At 43.5% G+C, this 21,316-nt stretch overlaps 2 protein-coding genes across 3 annotated transcripts in view; one reads left to right on the forward strand and one right to left on the reverse strand.

Annotated features, from left to right (window-relative positions):
* Nucleotides 1–4,897: 4,897 nt before the first annotated feature.
* On the reverse strand, nt 4,898–20,722 carry CFAP161 (cilia and flagella associated protein 161). Of its 2 annotated transcripts, XM_084642461.1 has the most exons (7): nt 20,530–20,721; nt 13,576–13,665; nt 13,151–13,389; nt 11,426–11,510; nt 9,491–9,649; nt 7,982–8,055; nt 4,904–6,940 (listed from the first exon to the last, which is right to left on the reverse strand). In XM_084642461.1, the coding sequence occupies exons 1-7, from the start codon at nt 20,614–20,616 to the stop codon at nt 6,745–6,747; spliced, it is 930 nt and encodes a 309-aa protein (XP_084498587.1). In that variant the 5' UTR covers nt 20,617–20,721; the 3' UTR covers nt 4,904–6,744. The 2 variants fall into 2 exon arrangements, with proteins under 2 accessions (XP_084498588.1, XP_084498587.1); XM_084642462.1 differs by lacking the exon at nt 9,491–9,649 and having other exon boundaries at nt 4,898–6,940; nt 20,530–20,722.
* A 179-nt stretch (nt 20,723–20,901) lies between these two features.
* The window catches only part of MESD (mesoderm development LRP chaperone), a 121,819-nt gene continuing 121,404 nt past the window's right edge, over nt 20,902–21,316 (forward strand). Inside the window, exon 1 of the mRNA XM_084642464.1 lies at nt 20,902–21,226. The gene's annotated coding sequence lies outside the window, so the exon portion shown is untranslated. The remainder of the gene's footprint in view (nt 21,227–21,316) is intronic.

A 21,316-nucleotide genomic window follows, 5' to 3' on the forward strand; every position in this document is an offset into this window, starting at 1 on the left:
TTTCTGTGCAAATGCACTAATTATTGAGGAAAAATCTAGCTTTCGTGCAATATCACAGTTGATATTAAGCATGGCGAGCCCATTCAAACACTCTTGTCCCATAGTTGAATGGTGATAGTTCTTTACCTGCTTCAACGCATTGAAGGTGCATTCACCTGAAGCCACTGATGCAGGCAAACTGACAAAAATACACAATGCAATTTTGATATGAGGAAACATACCATAGAGTCCAAGTTTGAGTATTTCTTGAATTCCTTTGGCTTGCAATCCAGTTTAAAGTTCGTGGAATATATTCATTTGAGGAAGATGACCTTGTCACTGAGATCTTTTGAGATTTCTTTGTTGTACTGTTGCTGAAATTGTTCAGCTGCAGAAAGTAGATCTTCATTCCTCAATCTGTTGAATTGCCAAAGAAACCCCAAAAGGATACAAATTAGTTGCAGTGACTCAAATCAATGTGTAAGACCTAACTGAATAGAGTCAATGATGACAAGGAAGACACTGTACCCTAAAATGCTGCTCACATCAGATTCAGTAGATGAAATGCCAATATTCTGTGCTAATTTGGACTCAGTCAGGATCGCATCCCATTGTTCATGAATCTGTTGAATGTCATTGATAAGACTTTCCGTGTTATCGCTCTCAACATCAAGTGTAGCATTGCATGCTTCAATTACCAGATTAGTTTGGTGGATCATTGAAAGTAGCTTCATCCACAAAGATGACATCAGAATGCATTCAAATTTGGACATGTGCTTCTGAATAGACTGAAGTTCAGTTTGAGCCTGTGCAGTGAGATTGAGAGATTCAAGCTCGTTTAAAGCCTTTCTCACTGAATTCAGATGCTGCGCAACTGGTTGAACACCATCAATCCATGCAGACCATCTAGTTTTGGACATCTCATGCAGGGAAACAGGAAGATATTGCTTCAGAATTTCCCACCTTTGTGAACTGCAACTGAAGAGACTGTACATTTGCTGAACAGTTCCAAAGTAAGTAATTGCCTCCTTGCATGATTCAGCACAGTCAACACCTACAAGGTTTAGTGTGTGATTTCCAAATCTGGAAAAAATACAGTTTGAATTATGCTCAAGCAGAACTGCTTGTACACCTTTGTATTTCCCAGCCATATTAGATCCACTGTCATAGGCTTGACCAATCGAGACTTGAAAATCTAACTTAAAACCTAGAATTGCTAGTACTCAAGCAGCAATTTCTTTCCCAGTTTTTCTCATGAAATTATCGAACAAAATAAAACTTTCTTCAATTGAAAATTTTGAGCTGTCTACAATCTTAACATATCGAATAACTATAGCAGTCTGTTCCTTGTGAGAACAATCTGGACTGGCATCAACAATGATTGAAAAATAATTGGCATTTTGAATCTCATCAAAAATTGTTGTTTGTATGAATGACCCACATAGCTCAAAAAACTCATTTTGTATGCATGTGGAGAGATAATGGACTTGCATGCACTTTTGACTCTCTTGCGATTCTCAAACACGTTTAACATGCTCTGATAAAAGTGGGTCATATTTGCTGAGGAGCTCTACTATGCCTAGAAACTTTTCATTTGCACGATCACCAATACGTTGACTGGAACCAAAGAAAGCCAATCCCCGCTCAGAAAGAAAAAGAATGACATTCAGGATGTGCTCAAGAAGTTTTTTTCCAGTTATTAGTTTCTGTAGAGAGTTCAGTCGAGAGTAAATTCTCAACTGAACTTTCAGTTGATGCTGTCCTACTGGCTGATGCATGCATGAAACCATGCAACACGGTTTTCTCTGTGTGATGTTGAACTCTCATGTGCTTCTCACTCTTTCAATTTCCTCCAACCTCTGTTGATGCTCAGTTGATGCTGATTGATCAGAGAGAACTGATGCATTTGCAGCACTTTTGATCAAAATGAAGCATGGTGCACAGTACGAAGATTGTTTCTCTGTACTCCAGCATAACCAGTCTCTTGTACAGGTCTCACCATTTGGAAGAGTTTTTGTCAGCAGATGAGTAGGGAAAGCATGATTATCAGCATCTCATGGAATGTTACTTGGAATCTCAAAACAACTAATTTGAAGAAAAGATTGCATTTAGGCAGAATTGCTCTTGTCAATGATTCCAATGTCAATTGTAGTCAAACCTGTAGTACTCATGAATTGCTCTTGCTGTGTAAGATCTACATCTTCCTGTTGCTGTTGAGTTTCTTGATCGCACACAGGATCTTCTGCTGCCTCTGTTCTGTTGGCAGATTTCCTTCTTGACTACTGTCCTCATGTTCAGGTATTGGCATTGAAATATCACCCTTTGCAGTTGCAGAGTTTTCATTATCTGTAGCATTGTTTTGTTGGGTAAGGTGTGTTTAAGAAATGAAGTTATTCATTTTGAGCTCTTAGCTGCTGCTTCGCTAACTTATTTTTGCTGTCTCTTGCTTACACCACTTTCAAATCTCCTCTTCATAGTGATCATCTGATCTATTTACACCTGAAATGTTCTAACGTAAATATGTAGCCTATCCACACTTGAAATATTCTACTTTAAACATGTACACAAATGCTGAATGGTACAGAAATGCTGAAAAGACTTAAAACGAAGGAACACTAATTAAGGGACACAAAATGAAACAGTCAGACGGGTTATTATCCTTACCATTGAATCAAAACTCAAGCACTCAAGGTATAATATAACAGACTGAGCTGAAGACAAAGGGATGACATATATATTGTAAACATAGACATGGATACAGACAGAGGGATAATGTCCAAACGTTTCAAATGTGTGTCCTCACAAAACTCACTGTACAAGATTGTCCTCACAAATTTTCACCTTGAATCTGGGCCTATAGACTATGAAAGCCGATGATGATGGCCAAGCTACCAAGCTAGGGCTCAACCAACCAACCAGTCACCTTTTTTAGCTACCATATGAAGATAATAATGAGGAATTCACATACATAAATAATTCCTTAGTCAACTAGATATAAAACTATAAAGACACTAAAATGTAACTATTCCCAATCTTTCAACACGCACTTGATCCAGCACCAGCCACTAGTGGTGGTTTGTTTATATAATCAGCTGATCTGAGAGGACACGTTCATCATGGTCTAAACTTGTACCATCAGAACTGATATATTTTTATTAATATTTATGAACATTTTAACTCTTTAATATGACAAAATCTTTATCAGTCAACAAAAAAGTTATGTCTTTTACCAAATCATATCTCTTATTTGCTTAAATTTGCAGCTCTAAGCTGAGAGAGTGTGTCACATTTTGGTCCGATAGGGATGCGCATAAAAACAAGTTGTGAAACTTATCAAATGCCAACAAGCGTCTAAATTTGAGGCTCCCTTTGAGCTTGAGGCCCAGGCCAAATGGCCCTCCTGCCCCCCCCCCCTCTGATTGGCCCTGGGTGCAGTTAAAAGACCCAATCCTCTGAAGTAAATAAATAACCTTCTCCTTGGAAAAAAGAATCTAAGCAGGGGGCTTTCTGCAGCATGGGGCCAGCAGGTAACTCTCCTTCCCTCCCTCTGTACAAAAAGAAGCCAGAATGTTAGGTATATATGCCAAGTGTGCACGAAGAAACAAGCCACCATCATGCAAAGAAGTCTAAATCAAGCTTGTTCAGATTTTGAGTCAATATTGAGCCATATAACATTTTATATTAAAGCCCTATATATTCACCACCACAGTGGTCAAAATACAAGTGTGCATGTTATTGAACGCTGAGTTTTCCCAGTGTATCAGATACAAAAATACCTATTCTAAGTAGGATTATAGAGTTTTATTGCAAAAATCTGCAGATTTTTAATAATCCCCAAATATCTCTCTAGAACTAAGATTGCTGTATACAGAGTAGGTAGGTACAGTGGCACTAAAACAGTTTATGCTGTCTATCACATATTGCACCTAGGAGTACTTGCTTCTATGTTTAGAAAATAAAGGAAACAGGTTCTAAAGATACTCTTTCCTATAAACTTGTCTTAGTTCTTGTTTTCCATTCCTGTTAGCTGTCTTTCAGAAACTGACTTCATGTGTCCTTATGCCTAGTTTTGCTTCCGAAAAATTAAATTTCATCTTCTAAAAACAGGAAACACTTAATGGCCTTAATTCAAACCTGTTGTAACTTGATTAAGTTTTGTTGAGATATATATCAGGGATGATTTGGATTAAAATGTTTAAAGCAGTTCAGATGGACTGGTTTTTTTAAAAAGGTTGCCATCGTGTGGCCAGTGTTGAGAACTGTATGATTATACTAAAATCTTAGAAATACAGACTAACACGGCTGCTACTCTGAAACCTAAAATCTTAGAGAAACTCAATTTTAAAAAGAAATTCAGATTTTAAAAAAGAGATTAATTTTGTATACTATAACATATCATGATTGGTCCTGCTATTCGACATTGGTGAGGCCTACTATTCGACATTGGTGAGGCCTATTCGACATTGGTGAGGCCTCATCTGGAGTACTGTGTCCAGTTTTGGGCCCCACACTTCAAGAAGGATGTGGATAAATTGGAGAGAGTCCAGCGAAGGGCAACAAAAATGATTAGGGGACTGGAACACATGAGTTATGAGGAGAGGCTGAGGGAGCTGGGATTGTTTAGCCTGCAGAAGAGAAGAATGAGGGGGGATTTGATAGCTGCTTTCAACTACCTGAAAGGGGGTTCCAAAGAGGATGGCTCTAGACTGTTCTCAATGGTAGCAGATGACAGAACGAGGAGTAATGGTCTCAAGTTGCAGTGGGGGAGGTTTAGATTGGATATTAGGAAAAACTTTTTCACTAAGAGGGTGGTGAAACACTGGAATGCGTTACCTAGGGAGGTGGTAGAATCTCCTTCCTTAGAGGTTTTTAAGGTCAGGCTTGACAAAGCCCTGGCTGGGATGATTTAACTGGGAATTGGTCCTGCTTTGAGCAGGGGGTTGGACTAGATGACCTTCTGGGGTCCCTTCCAACCCTGATATTCTATGATTCTATGATGCTATTACATTATAAAAATACGGAGTTAGATTGTAGTGGAGTCATCTGTTAGAGAAATAGCCAAGGTAAAAAATGTATGCGACTAGTTTATATCTTGTGAAATTCAAATTCTTCCCTGTTATAAAGCACTTGTTTTTCTTTGTCTAACAATATACTATGTTAAAATAGGTTACGGTTTTGGATTATAACTGCAAACAGTAAGATACTTTTATTTTTAGCATTTGTAAGCACTGCAAGCAACAACTGTAGATTGATTAAGGAGGCAGGAAAATTTAGAGGACCATTAACCAGGCACATTATTACCACTAAATCATCACAGTAGCCAGATCTGTTTGTTTATCATCTGCCATTTGGCATGATCATGGGAAAAGGGCAAAGGACAATTCTATGAACAATATATTTGGCTTATTGTGGCAGCAAGAGACCATCCAAAAAAGTTACACAGAAGACAACCCATTCAGTCAGTTGCAAACCAAGTGCTTATTTTTGTTTACTTTCTTTTTAAAGTTATCACTGCACCTACAAGGACTGGAATTAACTAATGTATATGACAGAAAAACTCACTGGGTACTGTAGACCAATATGAAATGTATAGATTTGTACACAAACATCAGTAGCTTTTCAGCTTTGCAGCACGCAAATGGATGATCAGTTTTTCTTAGTTTCATAATATTTTGTCTTTATTTCTTGTTCTCCAGGAAGAAGAATTTGATAATTTATATTGGATGCAGGCAGTGGTTCAAAAGTCCTAGGCACTGGGTTTGAATCAGACAGACTCTAGAAATAGAGCTCGGAACCATGACAGGGTCAAATCAGCCCTTGCAGAGTTACTTGAAACTTATTTTGGTAAAACTTTAAAAACCAAGGTCTTGTCTGAATTGCATGGACATTAAAGATTCCTCGCCATTTTTATAAGAATAGAGATTTTTCTTAGTACCTTTGGCCAAAAATTCCCTTTCCTCCCCTTGTTGTGCACCAATAGCTTTTCAGGGTGTTGCTGCTCTTCCATCCCAGAGACAGCTGCACGATTCCTGTAGGCCTTGCAGTTGTGGAGAAAAGCTTGAATACGTGATTCCTAAAGGCTCGAAATCCAAAAGGCAAATGTAAAGAATTTTACTATTACTAGTAAACATTACTATTTTTTTTTAAAAGTCATGATTTGTAAGCCAATTTTTTGAGGCCTGATTTATGATTTTTGAACACTTGGCAATGCTGTGCTAACCACAGAAAAGAGTGAGTTCAATTGACTTAAGGTTCCTCTGAGTTGGTCTTTAAGTGCCGAAGATTCCAATGATAAGCTGGCATGCCGTTGGCTTTTAATGTTTTGGGAACTACCACATATCCATTATCCTTAAAAAGAAGACAGTGGGTTATTTTGAAATAAATTGTTAAATAAGTTCTTAGGACTGTTAAGTTAAGGAAATTCCATTAGTGTTACTAATTTCTGACACATCTGTTACCATCAGTGAATGTCAAAATGGCAAAATCAAGCCTTGCTTGTATATGGATCACCAATTTTATTGACCAAATTCTGTCCTCAGTTACATTTAAGCGAAATCCCACTGACTTCAGTGAGGTTTCCCAGTGTAATTAATGGCAGATTTTCATAACTACTTATAAAATAAATGAATCTAGGGTTAAAAATGGAATGTGAATAGAGAAAGTGTGAAGTGCACTCAAAGCTCTAATTATCGTCATCAAAATTAAAATTTTCACTTTGTGAAAGCATAAATAAAATGAAACTCTTTGACCTTGGACTATTACATTCTATGTTCCTGCATAAAGTTCATTCCTCTCTCTCTCTCTGGTCTCCTCTGAGGGAGGCTTAGGTCTGTCAAACATAGTAATTCCATCATCACTGGGATTCGCAGTTACTATTAACCAGTAATTCTTATCTTCTTCAGCTTTATGGGAATCCAGATAGGTGTGACAGATGACTTCATATTCCTTTCCAAAGTATGACCTGTCAAGAGAAAATAGTAGCACAGCTAGATATAATGATTATACACTCCATTCTCTCTGTCTCCAAAGTTAATGGTGAGTCACTATAAACTGTAAATTACTCCTCTAACCAATTTGCAAATACCTTTTCTCATATTGTTTTTGGTTTATTAAGCCATATTATTCATGCATTTTAAAAAACTTTATTTGTCAACTATAATTTTAGAAATCAAAAGCCAAGAGGAAAAGGTAGCACTGGTCCAGATTCATCCAGCTAAATCCCAAAGCTCTCCAGGGAGTATTCATTCATCCTAAGGAAGAGCAGGTGTTGCTGCTGCCTGCCTTCCTTAAGAATTTCCACTGGTGAATGGCAGCTCTTTTTAGTTGGGGTGCTACAGGTGCCTGATTGATATAGGCTTGCACTGAAAACACCCAGTTCCCCAGCCAACTCTACCGATTTTGGGGGCTGTACTACAGGCTCCCTGGCTATCACCATTTCAACCTCACCCCAGCAAACTTTCTGCCTCAAAGGCCTCCATGAGGGTCTGATATAGATTCTGAGCTGAATTTTGTTTGGAATTAAATGAGAAAGAATTGTTACACTCATGAACAATGTAGAGTCAAAATACTAATTCAATGCAGAAGTTACACTCACACCAATATATTTACTTGTTTTTTGTGAGAGTTCTATGTATCCTACATGCAATTTCCTGCATTGTTTTAAAATATATTTTTCCTCATACCCAACTTTCTCTCCAAATAAAGGACTACAATTGGTCAGCATATCCAAAGGAGGACCTGAACCATCCAAGAAAGAGAGAAGTCTGGAAATCTGAGGGGAAAATGTGAAAAAGGTTGAGCTGATTGATTGCAGACCCAGGGTAGAATTACAGCCTGACAAGAAATTGAGAGTGAGTGAGAGTGTTCTGCACTCTTTTTGTTTTCTCACTAAATGTGTGACTTGTCTCATTGCTTATATTCTTGCTATACTGAACTTGTACATCATTATATCATGATTAATGAAAAACATCCCTGATATTTTATTGTCATAAATTACACTTACCTTAGACAATAGTTCCTAGGAACTGCTAAACCCCGATTTGTATGACAATGAGTGATAAGGACTTTAGTGTTTGCCTAGAGAAAGAACAAACAAAAGAATCTTTTTCACAGACATTTTAAAGACTGCTGTTAAATAGTCTTTTTGCTGTGCAAGTGAAATGTTTTGAGTTAGTGAATATAACATGTTAAAAACACAAGCTCTGATTCTGGGCCGCTTTGTACCTCATTGATACTGGACTGTCTGGGCTGGTCCAGCCCCCAGTGTAAATAAACTGGTTTTACAACTTAACTGCAACGATCCCCAAGGGACCATCCAGCAGCCCACAGTACCTGAATGTATAGCATTCTGGCTATTCCCACTCATAGAATCATAGAAGATTAGGGATGGAAGACACTTCAGGAGGTCACCTAGTCCAACCCCCCTGCTCAAAGCTCTCTCCTCCACTACACTTCTTCCCTTCGTGGGCATGCTCCAGTGCTGTGTAAAGCCACGGAATGGTCCTATGCCACCAGAGGAATCCCAGTTTCACTGGGTGTTTCCTGGTGGAGAGATCCTTCTGGTTTCCACAATAAAATGTGCTAGAGCAGTCTAGAATTGGGGCCTCTGCATTTTTAAAAATAGATTTTTACTGCATTGTTACATTTTTGCAAAGAGCGCTTTTAATTTATTTTTAAAGTGCAACAGGATTGATCTTAAATTAACCTGTTTAAAAATATTTTTAAAACTGCCATGAAAAGAGAATATAATCTTAAATCAATTACATAATTTTAACCAGGTTTTGAGAGTCAGAAACTTAATAGAAATATATTACACCAGAAGTAGTGGCTGGCAGTGGAGGAACAGCTATATTTATAATATAATATCATTACTTCACATTTCCCTTGAACTATAAAGGTCTTACCTGAGGGATCTCTAAGCATTTTAGAAGCATTAATTAAGCTTCCAGCACCTCTGTGAGGTAGGTATTACATCCAAGTTACAGATACATACTGAGGTTAGCAGCCACATTTTCAAAAGTGGCCACTGATTTTGGGTACCTCCATTTTTGGGAACTTTGTGGGCCTCATTTTCAGAAGTACATAGCAGTCACAGCTCCTACTGTTAGAAGTGGAATTGCAGATACTCGGTGCTTCTGAAATTCAGAAGGGGGGGAGGGGGTTACAAATTCAGCTCCAGATTCTGAGGCACCCAAAATCAATGGCCACTTTTTAAAATTTTGGCCAAAATATTTATCCTAATTGCACAGCAAGTCAATCCCAAAGTTAGCATTGGAACCCAAGAGTGCTGAATCCTAGCCTCCTGCTCTAACAATTAGCTATCATTGTCAGGCTGTTTCCCCTCGTAATAACAGTTAACATTTTATATATGGAAAAATTTGCTTTTCACCATGACTTTCAGAATACTGCAGACAATAAAATGGGTGCAACTTTCTTTTAAATGGTTTATCGATAGCATTAATTAAATACTCTTAATATTTACTATTGTTTTACTTTCTATATAATTGCTTACAGGAACTGGAAATCCTTCATATTCAAGACGCAGCTGTGGATCCAAAAAGGTAGCTTGCCAGCAAGTCAGATAGGAGAGCTCATCTGTCAAAAACACTTGCTGAAGGTATGATTTTTTAGCAAATCTCACAAATGATTTATGGTCACTTGCAAGATATAACTGTAAATGGAAACATACATGAATGGCAATATAAGTTTAAATGATTAAACTACTAAGTTACTACAGAAAAAAGAACAATTGTTTGCATTTAGCAATGTCACAAATTTATATAAAATAATTTTAAAACACTCAACTAGTTTTTAACAATTGTTTACAAAAATTATTCTTTTTGAGCACAGAGTCTGTTTTATTCCAGAATCAAAAAAAAAAAAAAAAATTGGTGAAGAAGAGTTGTATATCTGTGCAAGCAAAGAAGTGTAAGACCAACATGAAAGAGTATACAAAAAATACCTGTAAAAACATGGGGTTACCTTTTTACTTCAGAAGTAGTATTGTATTTCTGATGTTGAAATATGTACTTCTATTGTTAGGGCTGATCCAATGCTCACTGATTTAAATGAGCATTGGATTGGACCCCAAACATATAGCAGTTATAAAAAACAACTGTTTTTTCAACACTAGGAGCAGATTCTTTGTGAAAAGTCAGTCAGTCAATTCTCCTGAATTCAAAACTCTTAACTATAACAGACACTACATGACTGATGAGCTTATGAATAGTGTGCCGCATTCAAATTGAACAAGTGACTTCAAAAAGAGTGAGATTATAGAAGTTAAGCACTGATATATAAATGAGATCTGCATTCCAAAAGGTCACTGTGATTACAAAGATACAGGCAAGGTTGCTCGGCCAAAAAAAATTTATAAGTGGTACTTATAGTGGCTTTGTACATTGTCCTCTGATTCTGCATTCTTCCTGTCTTCTGAACAGACACAATATTAACATTTACTAGAATCCTGCTGCCTGACTCAGACTGAGACACTAACATTTTACTTACTTTAAAAAATACAGACTTTCATTCACAGGTTCCAGATTTGCCAAGTCTCTTCCATTTGCAGGAGAGAGTCTCTTGTTCTCAATTCATTTAAAGGCAGAGTTTAAAACATCAGCGTTCCTGCATTTTGTGGTGTGTTTCATGAGATATTTAAAATGTCCCTCACTCAAATCACCTGAGTTTCATAGTCCTGGACTGCATTCCTGATCCCTAGAAATTTGGTACAGCTCTCTGAATAGGTGTTGCATTTGAGACAAGCCATGATAAGGAAATGCAAGTAAATATTTGTTTTTAGGGGGATTTTTTTCTGAAAGCCCCAAATAGTTTATTCATACAGGATGGTGATTTGGCTATAGGGTACCTTCTATGCAAATGTTAACTGTAGATTTTAATATATTGATAGCTAAACATATATGCTATGAATATGACCAAATGACAGTCACACTATTACTGGCCAGGAGACAGGGGACCAGAGTCTTATCTCAATTACACTGGTGTAAGTGCAGATTAACTCAATTGACAGTCAGTGCAGTTGCTCCCACTGGCCGCGGTTCTTCGCTCCAGGCCAATGGGGGCTGTGGGAAGTGACACGGGCTGAGGGATGTGCTAGCTGCCCTTCCTGGAGCCCCCATTGGCCTAGAGAGGCGAACCGTGGCCATTGGGAGCAGCGATCGGCCGAACCTTCGGACACGGCAGGTAAACAAACCGGCCCAGACCGCCAGGGGCTTTCCCTGAACAAGCGGCGCCCATAGTTTGAGAACCACTGCTCTACAGTATATAGCTAATCCCCTCTCCTCACATGAAGTGCTCCAGATTCATTCTTTGCTTAGTAATAACTATTGCATATTTTATTGCACAAAAATAGCATGCAAAATATGTACAGTAACCTAATTTATAGTATCAATATGTACTACAATTTCAGTTTACACCTGTGTTGACTTACCATTTGATCGGTAAAACCGCCTGTTGCCCCAAGACCAAAATTCTGCCCAAATCTAATGGGTTCACCCATAGAATTTCCTTCAACACTGTTAACATAGGAAAAGAACCATATAAATTGAAATATGCCATATGCATTGGTGTGTGTGTGTGTGTGTGTATATATATATTTATGTGTGTGTGTGTTCAGAATTATTTATTATAGAAGAGGCTGGTGTCACTGCTTATTATTAAGGTTGCTATTAGAAAATACATTATAGAAAGAGTTGGAATTTAAATAATTTACTACATAAATATGTAATCCTCAGAGTGGAAAATTAGGCTCTCAATGCTATTTTTCAGCTGCATACATTAAACACATAGGCTGGGATTTTCAAAGGAGATTGGTGCATAAATATTGTTGAAATTCAGAGGGAGTTCAGCACCTAATTCCCTTAGACTCCATTGAAAATCCCAATCTATATGTTTAATTCATGTATCTGAAAAAGCCCTGCCAAAAAGCAAAAGGAGTGTTTCCCTGTAATTTATCATGTTGTTTAGTTTTCATATCGATTTATCATCCATTTCAATGCAAAAAATAAAAATAAACTCTGCTAATGAAATGTCAAAGTTGAGAATTTATATTCAAAAGTCAAGTTGCCACAGTAACGTTAACTCATTTCCTTTGATCATAAGTATTATTCCATAACACTGATATATTTTGTTAAAGGGGCACTGCTAGGCAGTGGTACAACCTCATAAAAAGATAGGAAACTGAAAATGCTTTAGTCCTGTAGTTACATTTATCAGGGAAACAACATGTCCCCCTCATCCACTTCAGTGGTTATGACTAGGCCATCAGATTAAAATTACATCATCTTTTCCCTTATCTATATTATCAATTCTGAAATAATTTTAAAAATAAACTTAACTTTACAAAATTTATGCCGTTTATTTACTTTTTTAGATTTTGGTGAGTTTACAGATCCAGGTTTTTTGTTTCCAGTCAATGTCAGCATCTAGTTCCCTTCCATTAGCACAATGATACAACATTTGGCTTTTAAACCCACAGCAGAGAATGTTTAAATAAATAAAAAAATATTTTTGGAATTTCTTTTTAGTTCATGAAAACATTCCTATCTACATAGAAGTGGTAGGCTCTATGTACACATATAATAGAAAGACAGCCTTTACCCCAAACAGTTTACAATTTAAGTATGGCATCTTTTCTAACATTCTGAAGAACTATCCAGAGATACTGCTCAACTTTTAGCATGTCAGGGCAGAGAGCCACTCTGCTCTTTTATGTTCTTGCACAGAAGAAGGAAGTATGTAAGATTTAACTAATTCTCATAACATCCATGCAAGGTAACTAGTTATGTTTGTAAATGCTTTGTTAACTAAAAATATTGCTCTATGTCAAAAATAAGCTGTAGAATTTATTCAACTTTAAAATATTTGTTAGTTTATGAAAAATAAATACAGTGAGACTGATTCTGCTTTTGCACCAGATTTATATTGATGTAATTTCTTTGATTTCATTGGAATTACTGGATGCACACTGGCATGAGAACAGAATCGGGCCTAATGTGTAATAAAAATTAAGCCATTAGTCTGAAATCAATAAAATGTTCCGCGACACATTGAGTTTCATTTTTAAGGAAGTTCATTGTCTATTTCACAAAATAAGATCAAACCTTAAAACAAGGGTTTAACTACTACTGAATCTACTGAATGCAAGACTCCACACCTTAGGATATGAAATGCATTTCGACCAAGAGGGTTCACACTTTTCACTGCACTCACTCCACAGGGGACTTGCAATGACTCAGACGTATGTACTGTTATATCATCTGGATTAACAGCCAAAGTTAGATTGCCACACGCTGCAGAGTAATTCTCCGTAGGTGATTTCTTGTTTTCAGGGCTCAAAAGCATCACAGTGTCTCCAAAGTGAATAAATCCATCTTTCGAAACTGATAGTTGCATCTAAGTTAAAATATACATAGATTTGTATAGACTGTTTCAATTTGTTTTAAAATTATTGAAATTATTGTACTGTATCATACAGAATGCTAAAACATCGTATTCTCACTACACAGATGCTAACGATTCACTGCAACAACATTTTATAAGCGGTGAAGCGGAATGGATGAAAGGCTAAGAACTCATTACCTGCTTTAAAAGATTATTTTTAAGTCTCCTTGATTTCTGTATGAGAAGTTCACCTTTTTCTCTTTTATACAAAAAATCTTTCAAGAGGTCCTGTTCAAAAACAAAAGTGAGAAATTAAACATAGTATCCAGCCTTTTTAAAATCATCTTGGCTTTAAATGCAATTTAAATATTTTTTTAAAAGGGCCCCATTTAGGTGGAAATCAACGTATAGGTGCCTCTGTGGCAGGTGGCTCACAAATATTCCAGGAACCTGAGTCTGATCTCACACTAGTTTTACACTGAGGGTAAACCCATTAACTTCAATGGAGTTACTTCCCATTTACACCAAGGCCTGGTCTACTCTACAGTGTAAGGTGGACTTAAGGCAGTTTACGTCAACCTATCTATGGGCTTGACTCCACTTACCGGGGTATCGACGTGCGGTGATCGATCCACTGGGGGTGAATTTAGCGGGTCTAGTGAAGACCCACTAAATCAACCACCAATCGTTCTCCTGTCAACTCCGGTATTTCACCGGAAGAAGAAGCATAAGGTAAGTTGACACCTCTATAAGTCGACCTAAGGTACATTCATGTAGCTGGAGTTGCATAACTTAGGTCGACTTAACCCCGTAGTATAGACCTGCCCTGCGTAAGTGTCTTCACAAAAATTTCGTTCACACTGCCATAACTGCCCAGCTACGCAGACTTAATAACTCCACCTCCATGAGAAGGATAGAGTCAATGTCGATGTAGTTAGGTCAACATGGTGTTAGTGTAGACCAGTGGTTCTCAACCTGCAGCCCGCTTGCAGACCAAATAGCACACAACTGTGGCCCATATGACATCCATCGGGCCATTACAGGTAGTATATATATATTGTGTTGATGTGGCCCATATAACACATAGAGAGGTGCACCAGCCCATAATGGTAAATAGGTTGAAAACCACTGGTGTAGATACTGCATTGCTTACATAAGACAGTTACCTTTTCCGTAACTGGTGTTCTTCAAGATGTGTTGCTCATGTCCATTCCATATTAGGTGTGTGTGCTCGCCACATGCACCGGTGCCAGAAGTTTTTCCCTCAGCAGTATCCGTAAGGGACTGGCTCTGATGCCCCTTGGAGTGGCACTCGCATGGCGCAGTATAAGGGGCGCTGCCGGCTCCCCCCACCTTCAGTTCCTTCTTGCCAGAAACTCCGACAGTGGGGAAGGAGGGTGGGTCATGGAATGGACATGAGCAACACATCTCGAAGAACACCAGTTACGAAACAGGTAACTGTCTTTCCTTCTTCAAGTGCTTGCTCATGTCCATTCCATATTAGGTGACTCCAAAGCAGTAGCCCTGGAGGTGGGTAGGAGTTCACTGATGTGTAGATTGCAACACAGCTCTGCTGAACCCAGCGTAGTCCCTGGCCCGCTGAGTGATGGCATAATGAGTAGTAAATATGTGGGCAGAGGATCATGCTGAAGCTCTACAGATGTCCTGGATAGGGATGTGCGCCAGGAAGGTCGCCGAAGACGCCTGAGCTCTCGTCAAGTGGGCTCTGACAATCGGCGGTGGCAGAACCCCTGCCAGGTCATAACAGGGTGATCAAATTGGAAATCCTCTGCCAGGACACTGGATGACCCTTCATCCTATCCTCTGTAGCGATGAAGAGTTGAGTCAATTTACAGAAAGGCTTGGAACTTTATAAATAAAAAACAAGGCCCTCCAGACGTTCAGGACATGAAGACGCCTCTCTTCACTGGTCTTGTGCGGTTTGGGAAAGAACACCGGGAGGAAGATGTCCTGGTTCATATGGAGGGTGGAGACCACCTTTGGCAGGAAAACCGGGTGGGGCCACAACCAAACCGTATCTTTGTAGAAGACCATGTACAGCAGTTCTGAGGTCAAGGCTTTAATTTCCGAGACCTGTCTTGCCGATACCACCGCCACCAGGAACGTGACCTTCCATGACAGATGGGAAAGGGAGCAGGAACCCAGAGGTTCAAAGGGCGGGACAGTCAGCCTAGAGAAGACCAAGTTAAGATCCCACTGTGGGACAGAAGCCCATACCTGCAGGAAGAGTCGCTCCAGCCCTCTCAAGAATCTGACTGTCATGTCATGGGAGAACACCATCTGTTCTTGGATTGGTGGATGAAAAGCAGAGATGACTGCAAGATGCACTCTAATGGAAGTGTGTGCTAGGCCCTGGTTCCTCCAACGGAGCAGGTAGTCCAGGACAGTCTATATGGAGGAATGCAAGGGAGAGATGAACAGTTCAGATGCCCAGAGGGAAAACCTCGTCTACTTGGCCAGGTAAATCAGTCTAGTTGAGGGCTTCCTACTTTCCAGGAGGACCTGTTGGACTCCTTCCAAATAGGTCCATTTCTCCAGGTGCAGCCACACAGCATGCAAAGCCATGCAAAGAGGAGGAGGGACCCAAGGTTGGGGTGTAAGAGGTGACCATGGTCCTGCGATAACAGATCTGGTCGGTTGGGCAGGGGCCAGGGAAGGGCTGCTGAAAGGATCATGAGTGTGCCGAACCAATGCTGGTGAGGCCATGCCAGAGCGATCATGATAATCTGCGCCTGGTCTCTCTTGATCTTTGCCAGGGCCCTGCTGATGAGTGGAATCAGAGGGAACATGTACATCAGGATCCCTGACCACATCAGGAGGAAGGCATTGGAGAGGGAATCCTTGCTCAGACCCTCTCGAGAACAAAATTGGTGGCATTTCCTGTTCTGTCTGGTAGTGAACAGGTCCACCTGGGGAGTTCCCCACCTTTCGAAGATCATGCAGGCTACCTCTGGATGGAGTGACCACTTGTGGTGCAAGGAGAAGTCCCTTCGGACTTGAGACCTGGAGCTGCTCTTGACAAGCCAGTCGTCGTGGTACAGGTAGATTTGGATACCCCGGCGCCTGAGGTAAGCCGCTACTACCAACATGCATTTTGGTAAACACCTTCAGTGCTGTCATCAGGCCAAATGGGAGGACTATAAACTGGTAATGGTGGGGCTCCACCGCAAACCGGAGGAAGTGTCTGTGTCCTTGAAAGATCGCTATGTGGAAGTATGCGTCCTTCAAGTCGAGGGCCGCATACCAGTCTCCCAGATCCAGGGAGGGGAAAATAGAAGCCAGAGAGACCATGAGGAACTTTAGCTTCTGTGGGTACTTGTTGAGGTCTCACAGGTCCGGAATGGGCCATAGACCGCCCTTGGCCTTTGGGATTAAAAAGTACCAGGAATAGAACCCCTTGTTCCTGTACTTCAGAGGAACTTCTTCCACTGCATCCAGCTGTAGTAACCTCTGTACCTTCTGTGCAAGGAGACTCTCATGAGAGGGCTCCCTGAAGAGGGACGGGGAAGGCAGGTGAGAAGGGAGGGTAGAAAGGAACTGGAGGGTATAACCCCATTCCACTGTGTTGAGGACCCAGTGGTCCGAAGTTATAGCGGTTCACACCGGGAGGAAAGTGGAAAGGCGGTCGGACAACACTGGGAAAGATGGATCCGGGGAATAGGCTGGTAGGTCGCCCTTGGGCGCATCGTCAAAACGACCATTTGGACCCCTGCTTATTGTAGGGTTGAGCCTGACGAGTGGAGGCGAGTGGCTCAGGCGGCACTTGTAACCTTTGGCTCATTTATGGGGCTGGTCCTGTTGAGGCTGGCTCCCCTGGCCCTGAGGCTGGTGATGTTTGAAGCGCTTATGCGCCGGGGCTGAGACGTAGAGACCCAGGGTTTTCAGGGTGGTGCGGGAGTACTTCAGGCCACGCAACTTGCTGTCTGTTTGCTCTGCAAATAGGGCCCCACCATTGAAGGGCAGGTCCTGACTGCTGGGCCTTGGTGGACAACCCAGAGAGGAGCAGCCAAGAGACCTGCCGCATGGAGATAGCGGAAGCAATAGTGTGGGCAGCAGCATCAGCAGCATCGGATGCCACTTGGAGGGCCACCCTGGCCGCAGTCGTGCCTCCATTGAGGATTGCTCGGAACTCCTTCTTGGAAGCCTCGGGGAGTAACCCTTCGACTTGGCCATGGCTTGCCTCATATTAAATTCATATTGGCCAAGGAGGGCTTGGTGGTTGGCCACTCTCAGCTGAAGGCTGGAAGATGAATAAACCTTACGTCCAAAGAGATCCAGCCTCCTCAAGTCTTTATTTTTGGGGGTGGCCCCGGGTTGTCCTTGCCTCTCCTTGTTGTTAACCTCCTCAACCACAAGGGAATTAGGGGCTGGGTGGGAGTATAAGTACTCATGCCCTTTGGTTGGCATAAAGTACTTGTGTTCAGCCCTTTTAGAGATGGGGGCAGAGAAGAGGGGTCTGCCACAGGGCATTTTGGATTTTGGAAACCCCTTCATGAAGGGGTAGAGCCACCCTGGCAGGAGCCGAGGACATCAAACAGAGAGTCCGAGGGCTCTTCCAATTCCTCTGCCTGAAACCCCGGGTTAGAAGTGACCCTCTTCAAAAATTCCTGGTGCGCTTTGGCATCATCCTGAGGAACTGGGTGAGGAGACCCTCTGATAGCTTCGTCCGGTGAGAACGAGGACGATGCCAGTGCAGCGCGAACCTCCACGTCCATTGGTGGCCAGCAGCTTGCTCCCCTGGGTCCTCCTGGACCTGTGGGGTCTTACCCCCTGAAGCCTCGTGCACCAGAGGGGGATGGGATACCGAGGCTGCTGGCCTCTCCGAGGCTCCCAACGCTGATTGGGCAGCCTGGGAAAACCCCCAAGGGTTCCACGAATACCATGGCGCCGGCCACTGCGCTTGGGGCCATGGGACAGGTTTCTGTGCTAATAATGTAGTCAGAACTGCCAGTACCAGGGCTTGTCCCACAGTCAAGGAACCTTGTTCCAAGCCGGAGCTACCAGCAGAGTGGTCACTACTGGGCGACCAGGATTGGGCTGAGCTGTGGCTCTTGTCCAACCGGTGCTGGTTGCTGCGTCCCAAAGCTGACCTGCCCAAGTGAGACTGTCTTGATCGGGCTCTTGGGGACCTACAGCGTTCGGTGGATCTGCATCAGATACCTGGTGAGCATGCCTCACGCTACTCGACCGGTACCAGGACGTTGAACGGGACTGAGAGCTACTATGGGCCAGTTGCTGGGAGGATCATTCTGAGTAGGGTAACCTCCATCTTGGAGACAGGTGATGATGGCCCGGTGATCGGCGGTCTCTTGTGTCCAATCAGTCCCGGGATCAGTCCCTGGCCCTTGGAGACGGTCGGGGCCGGTCCCAGAGTTCTTGCTGGGTGGTGCATGCCTCAGAGGGTCTGCACCAATCTACCAGCGAGGTATGCCTCAAGTCCCTTGATCAATGCCCCTGGTGTGGGGACCGAAGAGGGCTCCGCTGAGCCTGCCTCTCCAGTCCTGAAGCGTGACAGCTTTGGGCGGACAAATGCTGGCGGGACATCCTTCTCGATGGGGATCGGTACCGCTAAGGTAAAGAGTCACACATAGGTCCCAACGTGGGTTTTCCCCGAGACCGGGTAACATGGGAGCTGGTGTGGGTAGCACTGGGAGCATCTGGATCTCTTGAGCTGCTCGAAGAGCTTTGAGCATTGACGGCACCTGAAGCTGCCTAGGGCCTGCACCGTTACCTGGGGTTGCAGGCAAAGCATGGGATGGGCTGCACCGCTCAACTTCAACTGGGGCCCGTCTTCTCAAAGGGGGTGTTGAGCTGCCCAGCACAGGTCATGGCTCATCCCCAGCCCTCTCCTTTCCCTTACAGGAGGTAGGAGATCTTCCCCTCCCAGTCTTTTTCGTCTTCTTCCCCAGAGCCATGGAAGGGGACCAGTGCTAGCTTATGGACGGCGCTGGCAGAGCACTATGCATGGAGGCCGCAGTACTTGGTGTGGAATCGGATCGCTGCTCCTGTGCCGGAGTGAGTGCCTACTCCATTAGGAGTGCTTTCAGCACTCTTCGTCTTAGGTTTAAAGAACTTGCAGATACAGCACTTGTCACTTATGTGCCCTTCGCCTAAGCACCTTAGGCAGCTGGTATGTGGATCGCTGACAGGCATAGGCCTTTTGCAGCTATCGCAGGGCTTAAAGCCTGGGGACCAGGGCATGCCCGGTCCCCTGGCTCAGTCCCGTTTGGGACTAACGAAAAGTTGAGAACTACTACTAAAGGTAACTAAGAAACGACTAACTACATACAACTCTACTACAGGTTTTCAAAGTTCACAAGAACAGAAAACGAAACAATGCCAGCCGAAGCAGCAGATGTTCTAGCACCGTCACTGGCGGCAAGAACGAACTGAGGGTGGAGGGAGCTGGTGGGGCCCCTTATACCACACCATGAGGGCGCCACTCCAGGGGGCGCCAGAGCCGGCGCCCTACGGATACTGCTGAGGGAAAAACTTCCAGCGCGGAACAACTGGCTTTCAAAAGCCGCCCCACAGTGCCCCACACGGAGTACGGGCGGTACAAGCTCCTGGTGAGCACGCGCACCGCCGACCCAAGGAGCCAAGAGTCGACGTGCCCAAGCGATGTAATCACTGGCTGTATGCGGAGGTAAATGAGGTCGATTTAATATTGTAGTGTGTGTAGTCAGGCCCCAAGCCACAATGAGATGGGAGTGAGTCTCCCGGGTTCACGGGAGAAGGTTCCCCCCTGAACTGGCAGCAGCGCCTGCATGGGACCCGCTGGCCCCTTCCCAGAGCCGGAGTCACAGACCGGGCTGAACCCGCTGGTCCCAGCCGCCATGGGCACCCAGCGCCCTGCCGCTCTAGGGATTAAGGAGCTGGGCACCTGCTACCCGGTCTCCTTCCCACCCCCCACCCCGGATTAACAACCGGGATGCCCCCTCCGCGCAGGACGCCACCCGGCTTTAGGGTTGCTGCTGCCTAACCCAAGGGGCTGGGGGGGGGGGGCGGTAGAGGGTGCTGGTCAAAATGCGGCGGGGCGGGGGATGGGGACGGAAGAAAGGCGGGGCCGCCCCTAGCCCGCCGGAGGGGGTGGGGGGGGAGCATCCTAGGGACTGGCAGCGGCTCCGGTACCTCCTCTAAGTACGTGTCCTCGTTCCAGTTGGCGATGCGCACCCCCGCGCTGTAGGGCTTGCCGCTCAAGCTAGCCCGGCCGTTCATGTTGGGGGGGCTCCGTTTGGGGGGGTCAATAGTGGAGTCGGCTCCAGGCAGGCTTCTCCCGGCACGCGAGCCCGCTAGGCCGCGGAGAGTTTACTGGTTGCCAAGGGAACGGTCTTAGCTGGGGATTGGATGTTCTCGAGGGACGAGTCCGCCAATGAGGGGTGAGGGGCGGGGGTTTCCTCTGTTTTCCCAGCGCTCCAACAGCTTCCCAGTGCCGCTGGAGAGAAAGTGGGCTGGTGCTGGGGTGGAGCCTCCCTGCCCTCCCTCCCTGAGGCCGGGAAAGGGGTGTCCGGGCCCCCACTGCAGCCCTCATCTCAGACCAGGGGCGGTGGGGGCTCACTGCAGCGCTATCACGCCTGCTCCCCATGGATCTGGCTGGAGGCATATCCCAGGCAGGCTTGTTTAGCTGGTGTGGCCAAAAGAAAATGAGTTGTCGCCAAAAGTGCCCAGGCACAGAACTCTGGTGAGCTGCCCCTGGCCTGTTCCTGCCCCCCAGCGTCTGCAAAACACCCCCACGCTGCAGCGTGAGCTGCCCCCTGCACTGCTCCAAGACACTGGCCTGCAAAACACCCCCACGCTGCAGCCGGAGCAGCCCCTTCACTGCACCAAGGTACTGTTGAGCTGCGTTGGTCACCCTGTATTTTCACTCATTTCTGAGGGCTGTTACTGAAGTTGCTTGGAGCATTTTTTTCTTGCAAAA

Source organism: Lepidochelys olivacea (genome assembly GCF_965140295.1).
Source record: "Lepidochelys olivacea isolate rLepOli2 genome assembly, chromosome: 10".
NCBI lineage: Eukaryota > Metazoa > Chordata > Testudines > Cheloniidae > Lepidochelys > Lepidochelys olivacea.

Bases quoted from the DNA above. Each gene is read 5' to 3' on its own strand.
- CFAP161 (XM_084642461.1), bottom strand. From the start codon at position 20,616: ATGAACGGCCGGGCTAGCTTGAGCGGCAAGCCCTACAGCGCGGGGGTG. The intron at 13,390-13,575 runs GTAATGAGTTCT...ATTTTAACTTAG, and splicing joins AAAATAATCTTTTAAAGCAG to ATGCAACTATCAGTTTCGAA. The intron at 8,056-9,490 runs GTAAGCAATTAT...TTCTTTCTCTAG, and splicing joins ATGAAGGATTTCCAGTTCCT to GCAAACACTAAAGTCCTTAT.